At 36.6% G+C, this 13,941-nt stretch overlaps 1 protein-coding gene across 2 annotated transcripts in view; it reads right to left on the bottom strand.

Moving 5' to 3' along the window:
* Nucleotides 1–13,941, bottom strand: part of ARMC9 (armadillo repeat containing 9) — a 69,628-nt gene that overhangs the window by 16,043 nt on the left and 39,644 nt on the right. For both annotated transcript variants that reach the window (XM_062583198.1, XM_062583197.1), the window contains exons 16-20: nucleotides 12,743–12,882; nucleotides 11,855–11,931; nucleotides 9,790–9,864; nucleotides 8,645–8,735; nucleotides 7,171–7,229 (exon numbers count right to left, since the gene is read on the bottom strand). In XM_062583198.1, coding sequence (XP_062439182.1) covers nucleotides 7,171–7,229; nucleotides 8,645–8,735; nucleotides 9,790–9,864; nucleotides 11,855–11,931; nucleotides 12,743–12,882 — 442 coding nt within the window. The remainder of the gene's footprint in view (nucleotides 1–7,170; nucleotides 7,230–8,644; nucleotides 8,736–9,789; nucleotides 9,865–11,854; nucleotides 11,932–12,742; nucleotides 12,883–13,941) is intronic.

Genomic DNA, 13,941 nt, shown 5'->3' on the forward strand with positions numbered 1-13,941 from the left:
TAATTTTTTGCTTCAAATTTAGTTCTATCTTCAGTAGTCGCTTAGATGATATACACATTCCAGATAAATGACTGTTAATACTAAATATGTAAGCAGGGATGGCCAAGTATTTCAATCAAAAAAGCAGATACCTAGAAACTCACTTAGCCTTCCAATATAATTGGAAACTAAAGACTCCCGAGAGAAAGAAAATAATCCTTTCCACAAACTTGCTAAAAAGCACAGTTGGCATTCAAAAGTTGTTCTCCTTCAACTTCCAACCCCAAATAATTACTTCTTGCTTGTCATAATAAAGGTTCGGGAAAAACCTCTGTCATTAGTATCACTGCAGAACACCGTACACTAGTCTGAAGAGATGCAATGTTTCACCTTTTATAAGCAGCTGGTATAGGGTTTGGAGGATTTTTTTTAACAGATCTGCCCAAATCAGTCTAGTCATACAACACAGAGCAGAAAAAAGCACTCTGATGACATTTCTCATCCACATTGAAGGTTGAGAAAAGCTTATCATTGTTCTTTAAAAAATTAAGGTAAGTCAATTCTAAAAAGCTATATTAGAGATGCTCAGGAAAGCTATCATTCAAGCAAAGAGGATGGTAGGGAACTTGACAGAAAAACTTGTCTGTTTCTTGTTACAAATCAGTATTATCTAATGGTAAGGAAAGTATGGATTTCAATTAAACTGTGTAACAATAAAGTAGCCACGCATTAAAACAATTTGTGATCTTTGCTGAACATAACCACCGCACTATATGAGACCAGAACAGCCATCTGCATTTTCAACAATTTGGAGCATGTTCTTCTACCTTGAAAAAACCAAAGTAATTTGTAGTTGTTTTTCCCCAAGCAAAGCATTTTATTGTTCATTTTCAAGAACTAGAGGTATAATTTTTAATCACTCAAGACAAAACCCCTTTTTGCTGGACATTCAAAACCCTTCACAGGGCAGTGATTCCTGAAAGGTGAGACCCACAGGTGACAGTCAGCAGCTATTTCAGGAGCTATGTCGAGCAGCAGCAGTTTGCAAGAAAGCTTTAAAGCTGACAGTCCCTGGCTGGTACAAAATTCTTGGAATCAATGCTTTAGGATATAAATACCATACTGACAGGAAGACAATAATCTACTGTTGCCTTTACCTTACAAAAAACAAATATAATCAACTTCTCAAACACGATGGTAACAAGAATTCACTCTCATGCCTATCTGCGATATAGCTATGGGTGATTCTGCTTTCATGGAAATTATTCCTCTAGCAAAGCAAAAGTACTAATTAAATATCACTGAAGAACAACAAGATATTATTTTTGCTTGTGTTTTCCTACTGAAGAGAATTCTCTTCTTTCCTGCAAACATGATACCCCAGATTAGATCTGGACCAGAAGTAATGAATAAAAAGTGCTTTTCTTTTGAAACAGATTGTGATAGTAAATGTAAATGACTGTAAGAAAAAAAAGTAAATGAATCATTCTAATAAGATACATTGTAATAGTAGTGCAGACAGTCTGACACAAACTCCATAAAAATCAATGACCACCAAACTTTGATGGGCCTAGACCATAAAGGAGAGAGTAAAGAAAATGAAAAGCACGTTCTCTTTAGTGAGATTTAGAGTCAAAAAGCAGTTTTCAATAGCCGAAGAAAGAAATACACAAAGAGTAGCCGCAGTATATTTGCTTCCACAATGCCCTACAAAAACAACATCAGAAAGAAAAGCATTGGAAGTGTGCACAGGTAAGGCATTTCACGGCAACGACCAACTGATTCCAGCCTTTGCATCGTGCAAAGCAACAACACGACCATCGTTCGGACTAAGTAGGTGCTGGCTGCAGCAGAGCTCTGGAGGCTCACAACACTTAAGGACTGGGCAGCTTTTAAGTTCATGACCTCTGTCTCCTAAGCACCAATGAAATGGTTTAAACAACATAATTTTTGCTCTGATTTAGTCAGTCCCATTGCTTATCAGCTCCTCATTCACAGGGATCAAGAAGAGATAAAAATGCTTAAACTACAGACATGAAGGACTCAGCTCAGTAGCCCACACAGGCATCCAGGTCCACTTTGAACCATCTTGTCTGACCTTTCACTGGAGCTATGAAAGGGCCCACGTCTCCCACAAGTCTCATGTCTCATCTGACAGCCTTGTGCAGATACCTCAGGTATCCTAGGTAATCTTAAATGGCGTTAGATGCCTGTGTTGAGAACTGAGGCAAGTTACAGTATTACCGATAGCCCATAAAGTATTCTAAAGACTAAAAATTTTGCATAATGTATTTTTTCATGCATGGATTTAATTAAAAAAAGGCCACTAATGTTATCTGTAGTATATTCCAGTTTGCAACAACTGAGTATTGAAGTGAGCTCTTCCTCTCAATCTCCTTTCTTAATTATATTTACTGGAATTATTTTAAGCAAAAGACCAGCATAACTGTTTCTCTCAACCAACTGAAGAAATTCTTCAGAATTAATAAAAACATAATAAAGCAAAACAATATTACTGATATAATGGCTCATGTATTGCAAGACAGCAGAGAAGCCTGTTAGTAATAATTAGGTGTTAATTGCTGTGAACATTAAAGGCATCATCATATTTCATTATGGCAGTATGAAGCTTTCCAAGGCACTTTTACGGATTTAGACATGCATCTTCCACTACTTTTAAAATTTGCATGTCCATACACAATTTTCCTATTTTCAAAGCAGCCTACATAAGAACAAAAGAGATATCACTAACTTCCCTATTTCAAGATGTATTCTCTATACACTTAGAGTCATAAAAGACAGGGCTACATCGACCTCAAGAAGTCATCCACTCTGCCTCCCTCCCCCAAGGCAAGATATGTTACAATCAGCTCCTAATTATCCGGGAAACTGGCAAGGAAGTTGAAAAATAATGGAAAATCACAGCTAAATCACAGCTAAATGCATGTGAGCAGCCTACAACTAGACTATGTATCTTTATCAAATAAAACCAAAAACATTCACCCTCCAAATCCCACAACATACTATAGGCACTTTATTTACTTCTGAAAAAAATAAAATATTTGCAACAATGAGCTTTACAAATAATGTGTTACATTTTTGTTTTTTAATGTGGTATGCTAATCCAGCACTGTTTATCAAGAGTTAACCATTTTCTTCAAGCATTCTTTACAGAAGCCTGCTTACGCCATGCCTGGTTAGAGAGTAACACAAAAGAGTCAGAACATCATCCTGCTCTTTCATCCAACTATCTGTGTACACGATGTATTTAATTCGTCTTCACAGATCGCTTCGTTCCCCCCAGGTTCCACCTCAACCACTACCCTGGCTGACACTTGCGTTTTGTCACACCGAGAAGACACTGATGGTTCCTGCGAAGTACCTCTCCCTGCCAACCGGGGAGACATTGCTTAATGTATCAGGAAACTGAGGCCGAAGGTGTCCCTCCTCTAGCTCCTCGTACATACAGAAAAAGAGCATCGACGGACACGCCACCATTCCACCGCTTCAATCACACAACAGCGCCCTGCTCGCCACCACCCGCGGGCTGCAGCAGATGTTGGCAGCAGAGTCCTTTAATGGCTTAACGTCCTGGGGGCCTGTGATTAAGCTCTCTTTCCTTCAATGTGCTCTTTAGCTAAAGCGCATTTTCACACTGGCGCTTACAGATTTTATTGCCAGGTGCTGAGTGGTAGCTGGATCAGAGGGTATCTGATAAATGGTCACTGTACTCTTATCTATAAATCTCAAGTTTATAACTAAACATCTGAGTTAGATCTATGATATCACATATTTACTTTTACAGGTTGCTTTTAGGGATGGTCCAAGTAAAATAAAAAGTAAATGTAAAGATTAAATATTGAAGATAAAATAACCTAGTATTTAACAGAACAGTGAAGAGAATATTCAGCACTAGGAAACGTGCCCTGTGACTGCACAACCGTGTCAATACACCCAACCTTGCTAATATGACACAGATGAATAAATACTCTAGTAGCCAGCACATCCCAAGCTCTATGCAAACCTATTTAGAAGTTCAGCAAATTCTAAAGCCAATTTACTTCCAAACAGCAGTATCCACGTAGAGGTTATCATATAGTTAAATGCCCTGGTATCACACGTTAGTGAATCCTAGATTTATGAATATATGATGATCTCTTAGAAAGCCCAGATTTATCCTCCAACAGGCTCAACTGCATCTTGGCAAGCAGTGTTCAGAAGAAATCAGTTATTACCAAAAGATCCACTCAAAGCCAAGAGAGAGAATTCAGCAACTCTAAATTAAACACAGATAAAAGCAAAACCCAAAAGGTAACAACAGGATGGGGAATCTCTGCATTTTTTTAGAAGCAAACAGAACTGGGGTAAAAACTGCAAATTATAGAAGCAATAAGAACTGGGGTAAAAACTGCAAATCAAGAGTTTGCATGAAAGTCTGTTGTTTCTTAGTTGTGAAGGTATAAATATTGGTAGTAAGTTAATCAGTACTAAGTCATAATATTGGCAGGCAGTATGAATGCCCATCACTGAATTGTCAATATACGGATATATTCTGAAATATATTCAATTTGTAATAGTTTCTAAAGTTACATCAGTTAAAGACTTCTGATAAAATTTTCCAAAACTTTCACTTGCCAGATGACAACATCAGATGTTATCACAGAACATCATCAACAAACAATAACTCACAGCATTTCCAAAATACGAAGGGCCTCAAGTATTGAGGCAGTAAGTCAGCAAATCTCTGCTTATTTAAGAAAATAACAACATTATGAGTTCTACATATCATTCTGCTGCCATGCTGTTTATATACTGTATTTGGTAACTGAGGACTCTGTAAAACAGAATGGGATTGTAACTCCCAGCAGCAATAAGCATTCAGAACTTGCTACAATTACCATTATACTAGAAGCAAGCATTTTGAAACTTGCCTTCTTGCTTTTAATATAATGGCAAAGTTAACGTAAAGTGAAATCAGGCATTTCTCTGTTTCAAAGGCCTACTGTTACTTGATTGAAAAATAGCAAGGAGTGACAGAAGTCTGTTATAATCATATGATGGGTCAGTGGTAAAATTGTATTTCAAACTGACTTTACCTAGACCTTTGGCTGGGATTTTGAGCAGCAGCAATTTGTCTAGTGGGCACGACTGAACAAGAGAATTAACCTCCTTTTTATTCCCAAGAACAGCTGAATTAATGAGAGCGTTCAATATCATCACATAACTCAATGACAAAATCATTTTTGAAGGACTTCCTTATCTCTATGCTTCACAATAGGTCAAAGTTAAGTTCAAACTATCCTCCAAATAGATATACTCAATCGAGGGAAAATATCACCACTTTGGACAGTCACAATACATCAGACGCACAAAGTCTTGGAACATCAGTTAATACAGGGTAGTAAGCATTATAGTTGAGAAAAAGTGACGTTATAAAGATTAATCTCTGAAAATCCCATCTTGCACATCAAATATTGATTTGGGGTGGGGGGATGGAAAGAAAAGATTATACTTCAGGACTACAGGAAGTAAAAGAAATTGCAACAATCCTGTCCTATTAGAAATGTCTTCACATCAAAATAGAGACCACTGTTAAATAATGCTCTTTCACGTAGGTCTAAATATAGACTTTCCATGTAGCTCTAAACTTAGGCAAAGTCACAAGGATAATCAGTTCATGCGTGGTCACTCTAGGCTTGTCACCATTTACTGTGCCACAACATAGAAAACGGCTAACTACCCCAACAAGTGCAAAACTGCTTAGGCCACTGCCAGGCAAACGCTGGATCCTGTAAGGTGCTAAACTCACATGCTCTGGAGAGCACACCACACCTTTTACAACTGAGGTAATTTATCCTTATTTCTGTTAAAGTATTTCATCTATACTACAAAGTGCCACTACTCTAGTAGAGAACAGATGATGGTTAAGACAGCAGCTTGCTTACAGGATAATGTGTAACAGGTAGCAAAGGCAACAACGCACTTGCTAGGCTTTAAGTATCTTACTCTTTTTATTGGTTCAGGTCAAAAACTCATTTGTTGCAAATTTGGTCACTTGCTATAAGCTTGGGTTTCAGTAAATATATGTTCTCCAGGAATTTTTGCAACACAACATTGTTTTGTAGAGATCACTATGATGACTCTCAGTGTTACTGATGTCTGCAGGGCAAACTCATGATTTAAATATATGTGAATATATACACATATTGGCCAAACACATGATTTAAATATATGTGAATATCTCTCTATATATGTACAAACACTATATTCCACAGACAATTTAGCTCTTAAATTGCTCCTGTAAGATTTTCCAATAAAGAAGGAGTGCTATACAGCAGAATTCTTTCAGATAAACTCCTGTGTAACTGCCTGCACAATATGTTTTCAAAAATCTCCTGTGCACTTACAGCAATGCAGCCATGGCAAAAACACCAATAAAGACTGGTTGAACATCTCACATCATTTAGGCCTTGCCTTTCTTGTTGATTTAAATGATCAAATATCCTATGTGATGTCTGCACTTGATCCCTTACTCTGTGCAGACAGCTCTTAAAAATTCTAAAGTAAAAATGTTACTACAAAAATGTTTATTAGCAGAGCTGGAATACAAGAGTTAACCAGTTTGTACTTACTACAGTACAATTTATGATGTTTATTATTTCTATTAATTTTTTAAAAAGATTTATTTCTTAGTTTGTAATTACTGATTTTCTTAATTATATACAGAAAATTCATTAAATACATCTCAAATCTTCCAATCAAAGAAACCATACCTTAAACAGATGTTGATATATTAAGAAAAACTGCAATCTGTTTACAATCAATTCTGATGACATAAAAGGTCATTTGCTTCCTTTAATTTTAATTGCTGAAATTCGTCTGTACAAATGCAAGATTTCTTCTGCTACAAGAGCTCCTAATTTCTTTACTTATTTGAAGGATTTTGTAATCCGTTGTTTATCACAGAGATGGTAACTTGTGAAAACAGGAAGATTAGAACTTCAGATGAAAAAAGATAATGAAAACAGAGAGCCAATATTCCTGTTAATATGCCCTGGCAATTGAATAAAAGTTAAAAAAAAAAAAAAAAAAAAAAGTAGGAGAAACAAAGTCTGGATTATTGACACAAATATTTTCTGTCTAGAATGTTAAAGAATTTTCTAAAAGGTGCTAGTAGGCCATTGTACTTACTTCCTCATCCTCTTCCTCCTCTTCATCATCAGACACAATACTATCATTTAATGGTTCTTCTAGAAAGAAGCAGAAAAAAAAAAACGTATAAGAGCATGTGTCAGACTTAACATAAAAACTGCAGTTACTGCCCCTTTTTTGCAACACTAAGATTTAGCTTACTTTTTACATAGACATGCCATTATTTTCAGGACAACTACTGGAATTCTTTGCTCTTATAGAACACTCTAGATATCACTGAAGTCAATTCATATTCAGGAAAAAGGCAGAAATGGAAACACTCTAGAATGGTTCTTTTCTCATAAACTGCACTATGAACTCTCAGTGCATTTACTAATAAGACTTGAATAAAAGTGTGTGCTTGCAAACTTGTCTATTTTTTAATATATTTTAATAAGAGATAATTACTTCTCCCTAAAAACATCTTATTATCAGACTGCTTACAAGTAAAAAGGCATTCACGTGGAATACTTGATTGTACTTTTTTTGTAATACAGCAGAAATATCAATAAACAGTTAAAAAACCCCCATAACTTTAATAGTAATAATGACATTGGTGAACTGATTTTCTTAGAAGAAGCAAGCCCCCAGGGCTACACAGGAAACCTGTACACCCAACTACACCCACCAAACAACCATAACCTTTTAAAGAAGCCATTCTCACCGACAGAAGAGGAGGAATTTCATATCCTTGTAAACTTAAGAGTGTAGATGTTCCACATGGACAATACAGTTCTTTAATATTTTTTTATTTTACATGCTAGAACTATAAGAAACACTATCTCCTGCTGTCTCCAAAAGTAAAACAGAGTGGTCAAACTTGTTCTTTTTATACTTGTACAAAAAGATTTAATCCGAATTCATTTCCTTTCTGTTACTCACGCGCAGTCTCTCTCTCTCTCTTCATTCTTCCTTTCAGCCACAGAGGACAGAATATACAAGAAATACTACACTTCCTCGTATTTTGTCTGTATTACAAGACCATCTATAAGGCCTGCGACCCACCAACATATTTTCTAAAAAAGATAGTATCTGCCCTCTATTTAAGGTAAGCCATTTCAGATAAAGGAGTTGCACAGAACTATAGCTCTTGCTACAGAGCAAGAGATGGATCCAGTCCCCAAATTCTGTTCTAGAAATTGTATCACCTGTTTATTTTTGCAAGTTGACACCACTCTCTCACTATTGTGAGGCCAACAGCATAAAAGAAACAGCCAAGGTCATGCTGTTCACAGCCCCAAAACTTTAGGATTGAGACTTATGCAGCCTTCTATTTCTTTTTTTATAATTATAACACAAAAGAACATCTTAAAACACATCTGACATTCAAATCCTGACATTTGCTATTTGTCCTCTCTCAGACCTTCACACTATTGTCGTTCTTTGAGAGTTTCAATGTCAAATAAAAACATAAGTCTTCTTACAGGTTTTGTGAAAGATTTACAGCTCAGATAGCTGTATCTGTTCCTCTGACCTGAATTGAGCTGTTTGATAATAAATTCAATCTGTCGAATCATCTCTGCATTTCCTTCCTTGATAAAGCAGCGCAAAATTTCTTCCATTCCCTGGATGTAGTGGAAAACATTGCTAGATTAGTATTTCACATGACTACAATCAGCATTTCATTTTGTAAACTAAAATGTTATTGTTTTTTTGGGAGGGAGGGAGGGAAACCCTGCATATGGTGTGAAATAAATTACTGTGTCCAGCTCTAAGCATTCTGTTTTGTCCATATGCTTCCCAACGGCAAGAGTAGTACGTTCTCTATGTTTTTTGTAGGTTTAAATATAGAAATATCCATGATGAACAGCAAATTTTTACAACAGACCTGCTGCTCTGCCTTCTGAACTCACTACCAAATTGTTAACAAAAAGGTCGCATTTGCATTCAGAGCAGAGGAGAGAACTGTGCAAGGTTCAAAATTTGATCTTCTGCTAAACTCAATTTCTTTGCGGCCTCTCATAAGCTTGATGTTGTGCCTTTAACATGACATACAATTCCCTGGACTCTGTAAGGTAAAACATTTGACAGCAATTAAGTCTGCATAACTCTCTAGATTCCCAGTCATAGCTTCAAGAAAAGCAGAAATCAAAATACATTTGCTACTATTAGACTTAACTTTCAAAGAGGTCAATTCCTAGTTCTGGGATGACCCCCTTCCTGTTGCTCTCCCAAACCAATCATTTTTACACCAGGCAGAAACAGATGCAGCAAAAGGAATTTATCCCCTCAGAGGTTATTCACTGGTGCAGAATGAGTTAGCTCCAGGAAAACGTAGCAGACAAATGAAAGCATCTTCAAGGACATATCCTGTCTCTGAACTGTGGGATGGACTACTCTATTCTAAAATAGCATCTTCAATTTATAATGTAGGCAGAATCCTTCACACTGCTAAGGCTTCACTTTTGAGAGAAGACAGCAAACATTGCAAAAACCTTTGAGATGTACATTCATACCCACCTGTATATCAAAGGTGGAAGGTGGACCTTGTGGATTCCCTTCCTAAAGTGCTATGGCTTCTACCTCTCAAGCCTCCCGCATGCCACTCAACAGGTACCTACCCACATGCCATCTTTGGCATGTGTTGATCCTTTTATTATGCAAAGCTGTATCTCTTACCATTGCTCTAGCTTCTTCTCGGACAGAAGGGATAGCAAGAATGCTATACAGTGCTCCATTCACATACGGTTGTATCTAAGAGAGAGGAATATTTCTCCACAGTCAGACCACTAAGAAAAGCTCTCACATTCCCCCCAGTTGATTATAACCAAAGCTTAGGAGTGAAGAAGCAAAACTATTAAATCATGCTCACAGAGTTTGACTGGGCTAGCCTGCACTTGCAAAAATTCCCACTTGGGAAGCAGTGAAATTTTAAGCAGCAAGTACACTACAGTATGATTGATCTAAATCAGAACTACTATGTGTTGATTATTCTCCTCCCTTCTGAAAATGCATTTTTGCAGATCAGTCTTACCAAATAAAGTGAAAAAGCAGAAAAAGATGGTTAGTTTTTGACATGTACTACTGCAATACAAGAAATAGGAAAGGCCTTTAAGAACTGTGACAGCAAGAACTCAGACTTCAATGACTGTAAGCTTAGGTGAGATGGTAAAAGCTATAGGAACTTAAAACATCCTCCCACTCTTCACTGCCTGTTACTGTCCCACAGCAGAGGCTGTAAGGACCTAGCAGCAAAGCCCTGTAATATGGTTAGTGGAAACCACCAGATCTCTCAAACTACTTTTACCATTTTTTATGTGATTCTTTGTGTTGGTCAATTGCCTTTGGGGCACTAAGATCTCCAATCAGTACAGCTCACTTGGAGCCCTGCTGTCTATATCCTTGGAAAGATGAGCTAGGCTGGGGGCAAGGGAAGCAAGGAAAGATAAGGGACTGGGATTTGCACACGGATTCTACAGCTTCTCAGAAGGTGCTTTTGGTTGCCAGGAGAGCTATCTTCTGACTTGATTTTGATCAAAATTTTTATCAGCTGCACAGGTGCAAAATGAGCTGTAAGCATGCATCCTCTAAGAGAAATTTCAGGGTCATTCTGAGATAAAGATTTCGGTAGCACCACAGTATCTTCTAATTACTTCAGTCTAGGGATTGGGATGTTATTTTATGTATTATATTAACTTGCATCATCATAAACAAAGCTACAATAAAGGTATGCCAAGTTTAATCTTACTGTTAATAAAGAAGAGTCGATCCATGTTACATAGTGAATTTGTAAAGCATGGAGTAAACACTTCATTGAAATTCATTCCTTATTTTTGGTTTAAATGATATACAACAATTAAAAAATTACAAAACTGATGATACACTTATCATACACAAACCTGAGCCCCCAGGTTTATTTTACTTTTTACTGGAAGTCCCAAAACTCCTTGCACAAGCATCAGGGAATCAGTCTAGAGGGTCCTGACAAAAGTTCTGCCTCCCTATGATTCCAACTTGATAGAATATTTGACCTCATTTTCTCCTGCCTTGAATTCTGCTCTACGGTTTAAAAAGTGCTCCTCTGCAGAGACAGCTGAAGCAATGTTTTATGTAACAGATGGCAGACTTTTTCAAAGTGATGTGCTGAAAAGCATTAGGTAGAAATAAACTATCAACTTTACCATTTTCCTCTGAGATTGTTTAATTTAACGTCTTGGATACAGAAAAGAAACTTGAATCACAAAATGGTAAAGTGGCAGGTTAAATGAAGAGGCAGATGAAAAGATACCAAGGCCTGACTGTCCCAAGTCCACTGCTTTCTTAATGTTTAAAACTACTGGAAGATTTACTTCTTTGCACCTAATGTTTTGCATAATGGCTTGTACCACACATGGTTCATCTCATGAACTAGTTAAGCTTGAGAGCGTTTGGTATAAGATGACATTTAAATAGCGTTAAAAATCTGCAGTCAAGATTACACATGGATTGCATGATGACTATGCATAAGACATTCATTTCTAGCTACCAATGTATGTCAAAGAAAGACAACTATGTCTAGCAAGGTCAGTGTCCAACTATATTACATAATTGTGAATTTTAGGAAAATTTCAAGTAACTTAATTATATGGGGCTCTAACAAGGGAAATGAAACCATTTTCTTTCTTTTCATTTCTTTTCAGCTGTTTCTTTAAATATTATTTTTTCTTTCCACCTTTTCCTTGACCAAAGTTTACTGTACAAGTACCTCACGATTCTCATGGCCGAGAAGATCAGAAAGAACTCTGAGCACACGGTGTGCGATCTTTGCACACGTTTTCTTTCCTGCAAAGGGAGCAAACGTAAGTTTGTTTGAACAAAATATGAGGTAAGAACAAGCTTTTTTCTTAAAATCAGTACTAAATATAATTAATTTAGAAGGAACAATGCTGTTCCTTGATCCTGCCAAATGCTGCTCAGTATAACTCTGCTGAAATCAGTGGAGCTACTCTGGATTTATACAGATGTAATCTTGGCCAAGATGCAACACAAATCTAACAAAAGTAAACACAGACATTATTTTAATTATGCCAAGTAGTCACTTCTTCATCCTTGCCTTACTTTCCTCTTTAAAAGCAAACTTACTTTAAGTTTCTTTTTAGTTTCTGGGCATAGACAAGACCATTACTTTCTTGGGGAAACCTCTGCATTGTAAAAGCAGGTTTGCATGCAAGTTTTTCATTCCCCTAGGTAAAGCTTACTCTTTGCCATTACTGATAAAGTCAGAACTGAATTCATTTTCTAAAACATGTCTCTTAAAAAGTATGTATACAATGCCCTTGGAAAAGAGGACCTGGAATGTAAGAAGGGCTGTCCTCATGTTCAGGGCAAATTTTGGAGGGTTCTGCTGATTAATTTCTTTGTTAATTCTCTGGATTTTGGTCAAGTTAACCTCCATAGTTTGGGATTCTTGGGGAAGACCCCCACACGAAAGCACTGGTTATGGCAGTCAAATATCACTGGATATATGGGTCCTTGTTATTAATTATAGCCACTAGAAAGAACTCAGTAATACAAGAGAAAAAAATAATTAAAGGGATTTGAAATCTTCCTAACAGTTTCTTGGAATAAAATTGTAATTTGAAATGCAAGACACCTGCACTCCTCAGACAAAGATTCATGAGTAAGGCAACAGAATACTCCAGTGTGTAATCAGACAGGCAATCTGTATCTGTTAGAACATCAACTAGCCAGAAAATGAGCCCATCTCTGATCATTGCCGACTGCAGTGCACGCCTAGGATTTAAAAAAGACAAATAGATTTAGAATACACTTATAGTTACTATGAGTACATTAAATCCTGCTTCATCCATCTGACACATAATAGCCTGCAAACAAACAACCTACCTCTTTTGGCACAATCAATTAAACTAGCAAACTAATAAAGCCTGAGAAATGAAAGATGCAGATTACTGCACAGTTAGAGGATTAAAACTTTGCTGGATGGAGGTGTATGTGGGGCAGTATTTTGTTTTTGTTTGTTTTGAGATCTACAAACTGCTGGGGTTTCTTCTTTCTACTCAAAACTGCATTGTCAGTTGTCTTCAAATTTTTAAAAGAAAGCCAGTCACACACACACGAGACCCACAAAACAATTTAACTACTGCTTCTGCTATAGCACTTTTTACTGTTTGACAAATTAGATCTTTGCTTAAATCTATTTGCTTTTTTCTCTAGAGATTCTTGTATTATATAATTCTTGACTTAAACATAGTTCCCCTATGAAGACTCTCACAAATGAAGCCAGAAGAATTCTTTCTCTCAAATTTATATATTGCTAGATAAGTCTTATTGAATAACACCATTTTTTAATCACTTTATTTCCTATGGCCTGTAAGTCTACATTACAAAATCTATAGTTCATAAAATGAAAGCAGATATTTTCATGCTTTTAGCATTTTGTATTTAGATTACTCCTGAGAGCTCCTAAAACTTTCCAGATCCTGGATCTGTGGGATGGTGTGTGGCATAGACTTAGGCAAAACAAGGAAGCACTGTACTCCATAAAACAAAAATTCTCATGCCAAGTATCTGGAATTAACCTTCTATAATCTTAACTGTTATTTTTCAGAAAACAGAAACTTTGAAATTTTAGTAGCATATTTTGCCAAAATATGCCTAGGCCCCAAAACTCAACAAATTAATCTGTACTATCAACAACTATTCTAATGGAAATTTCATTTTCTCTAAGATAGTGCATTTTACTTTTTTCCGATTTAGTATTTCAATCAGTAGAGTACGTAGATTTACTCTCTTTCATTCTCAAACGGATATAAGGTTTCATGCCAGAAAGTG

This window comes from Rhea pennata, chromosome 9 (assembly GCF_028389875.1).
Source record: "Rhea pennata isolate bPtePen1 chromosome 9, bPtePen1.pri, whole genome shotgun sequence".
Classification (NCBI taxonomy): Eukaryota; Metazoa; Chordata; class Aves; order Rheiformes; family Rheidae; genus Rhea; species Rhea pennata.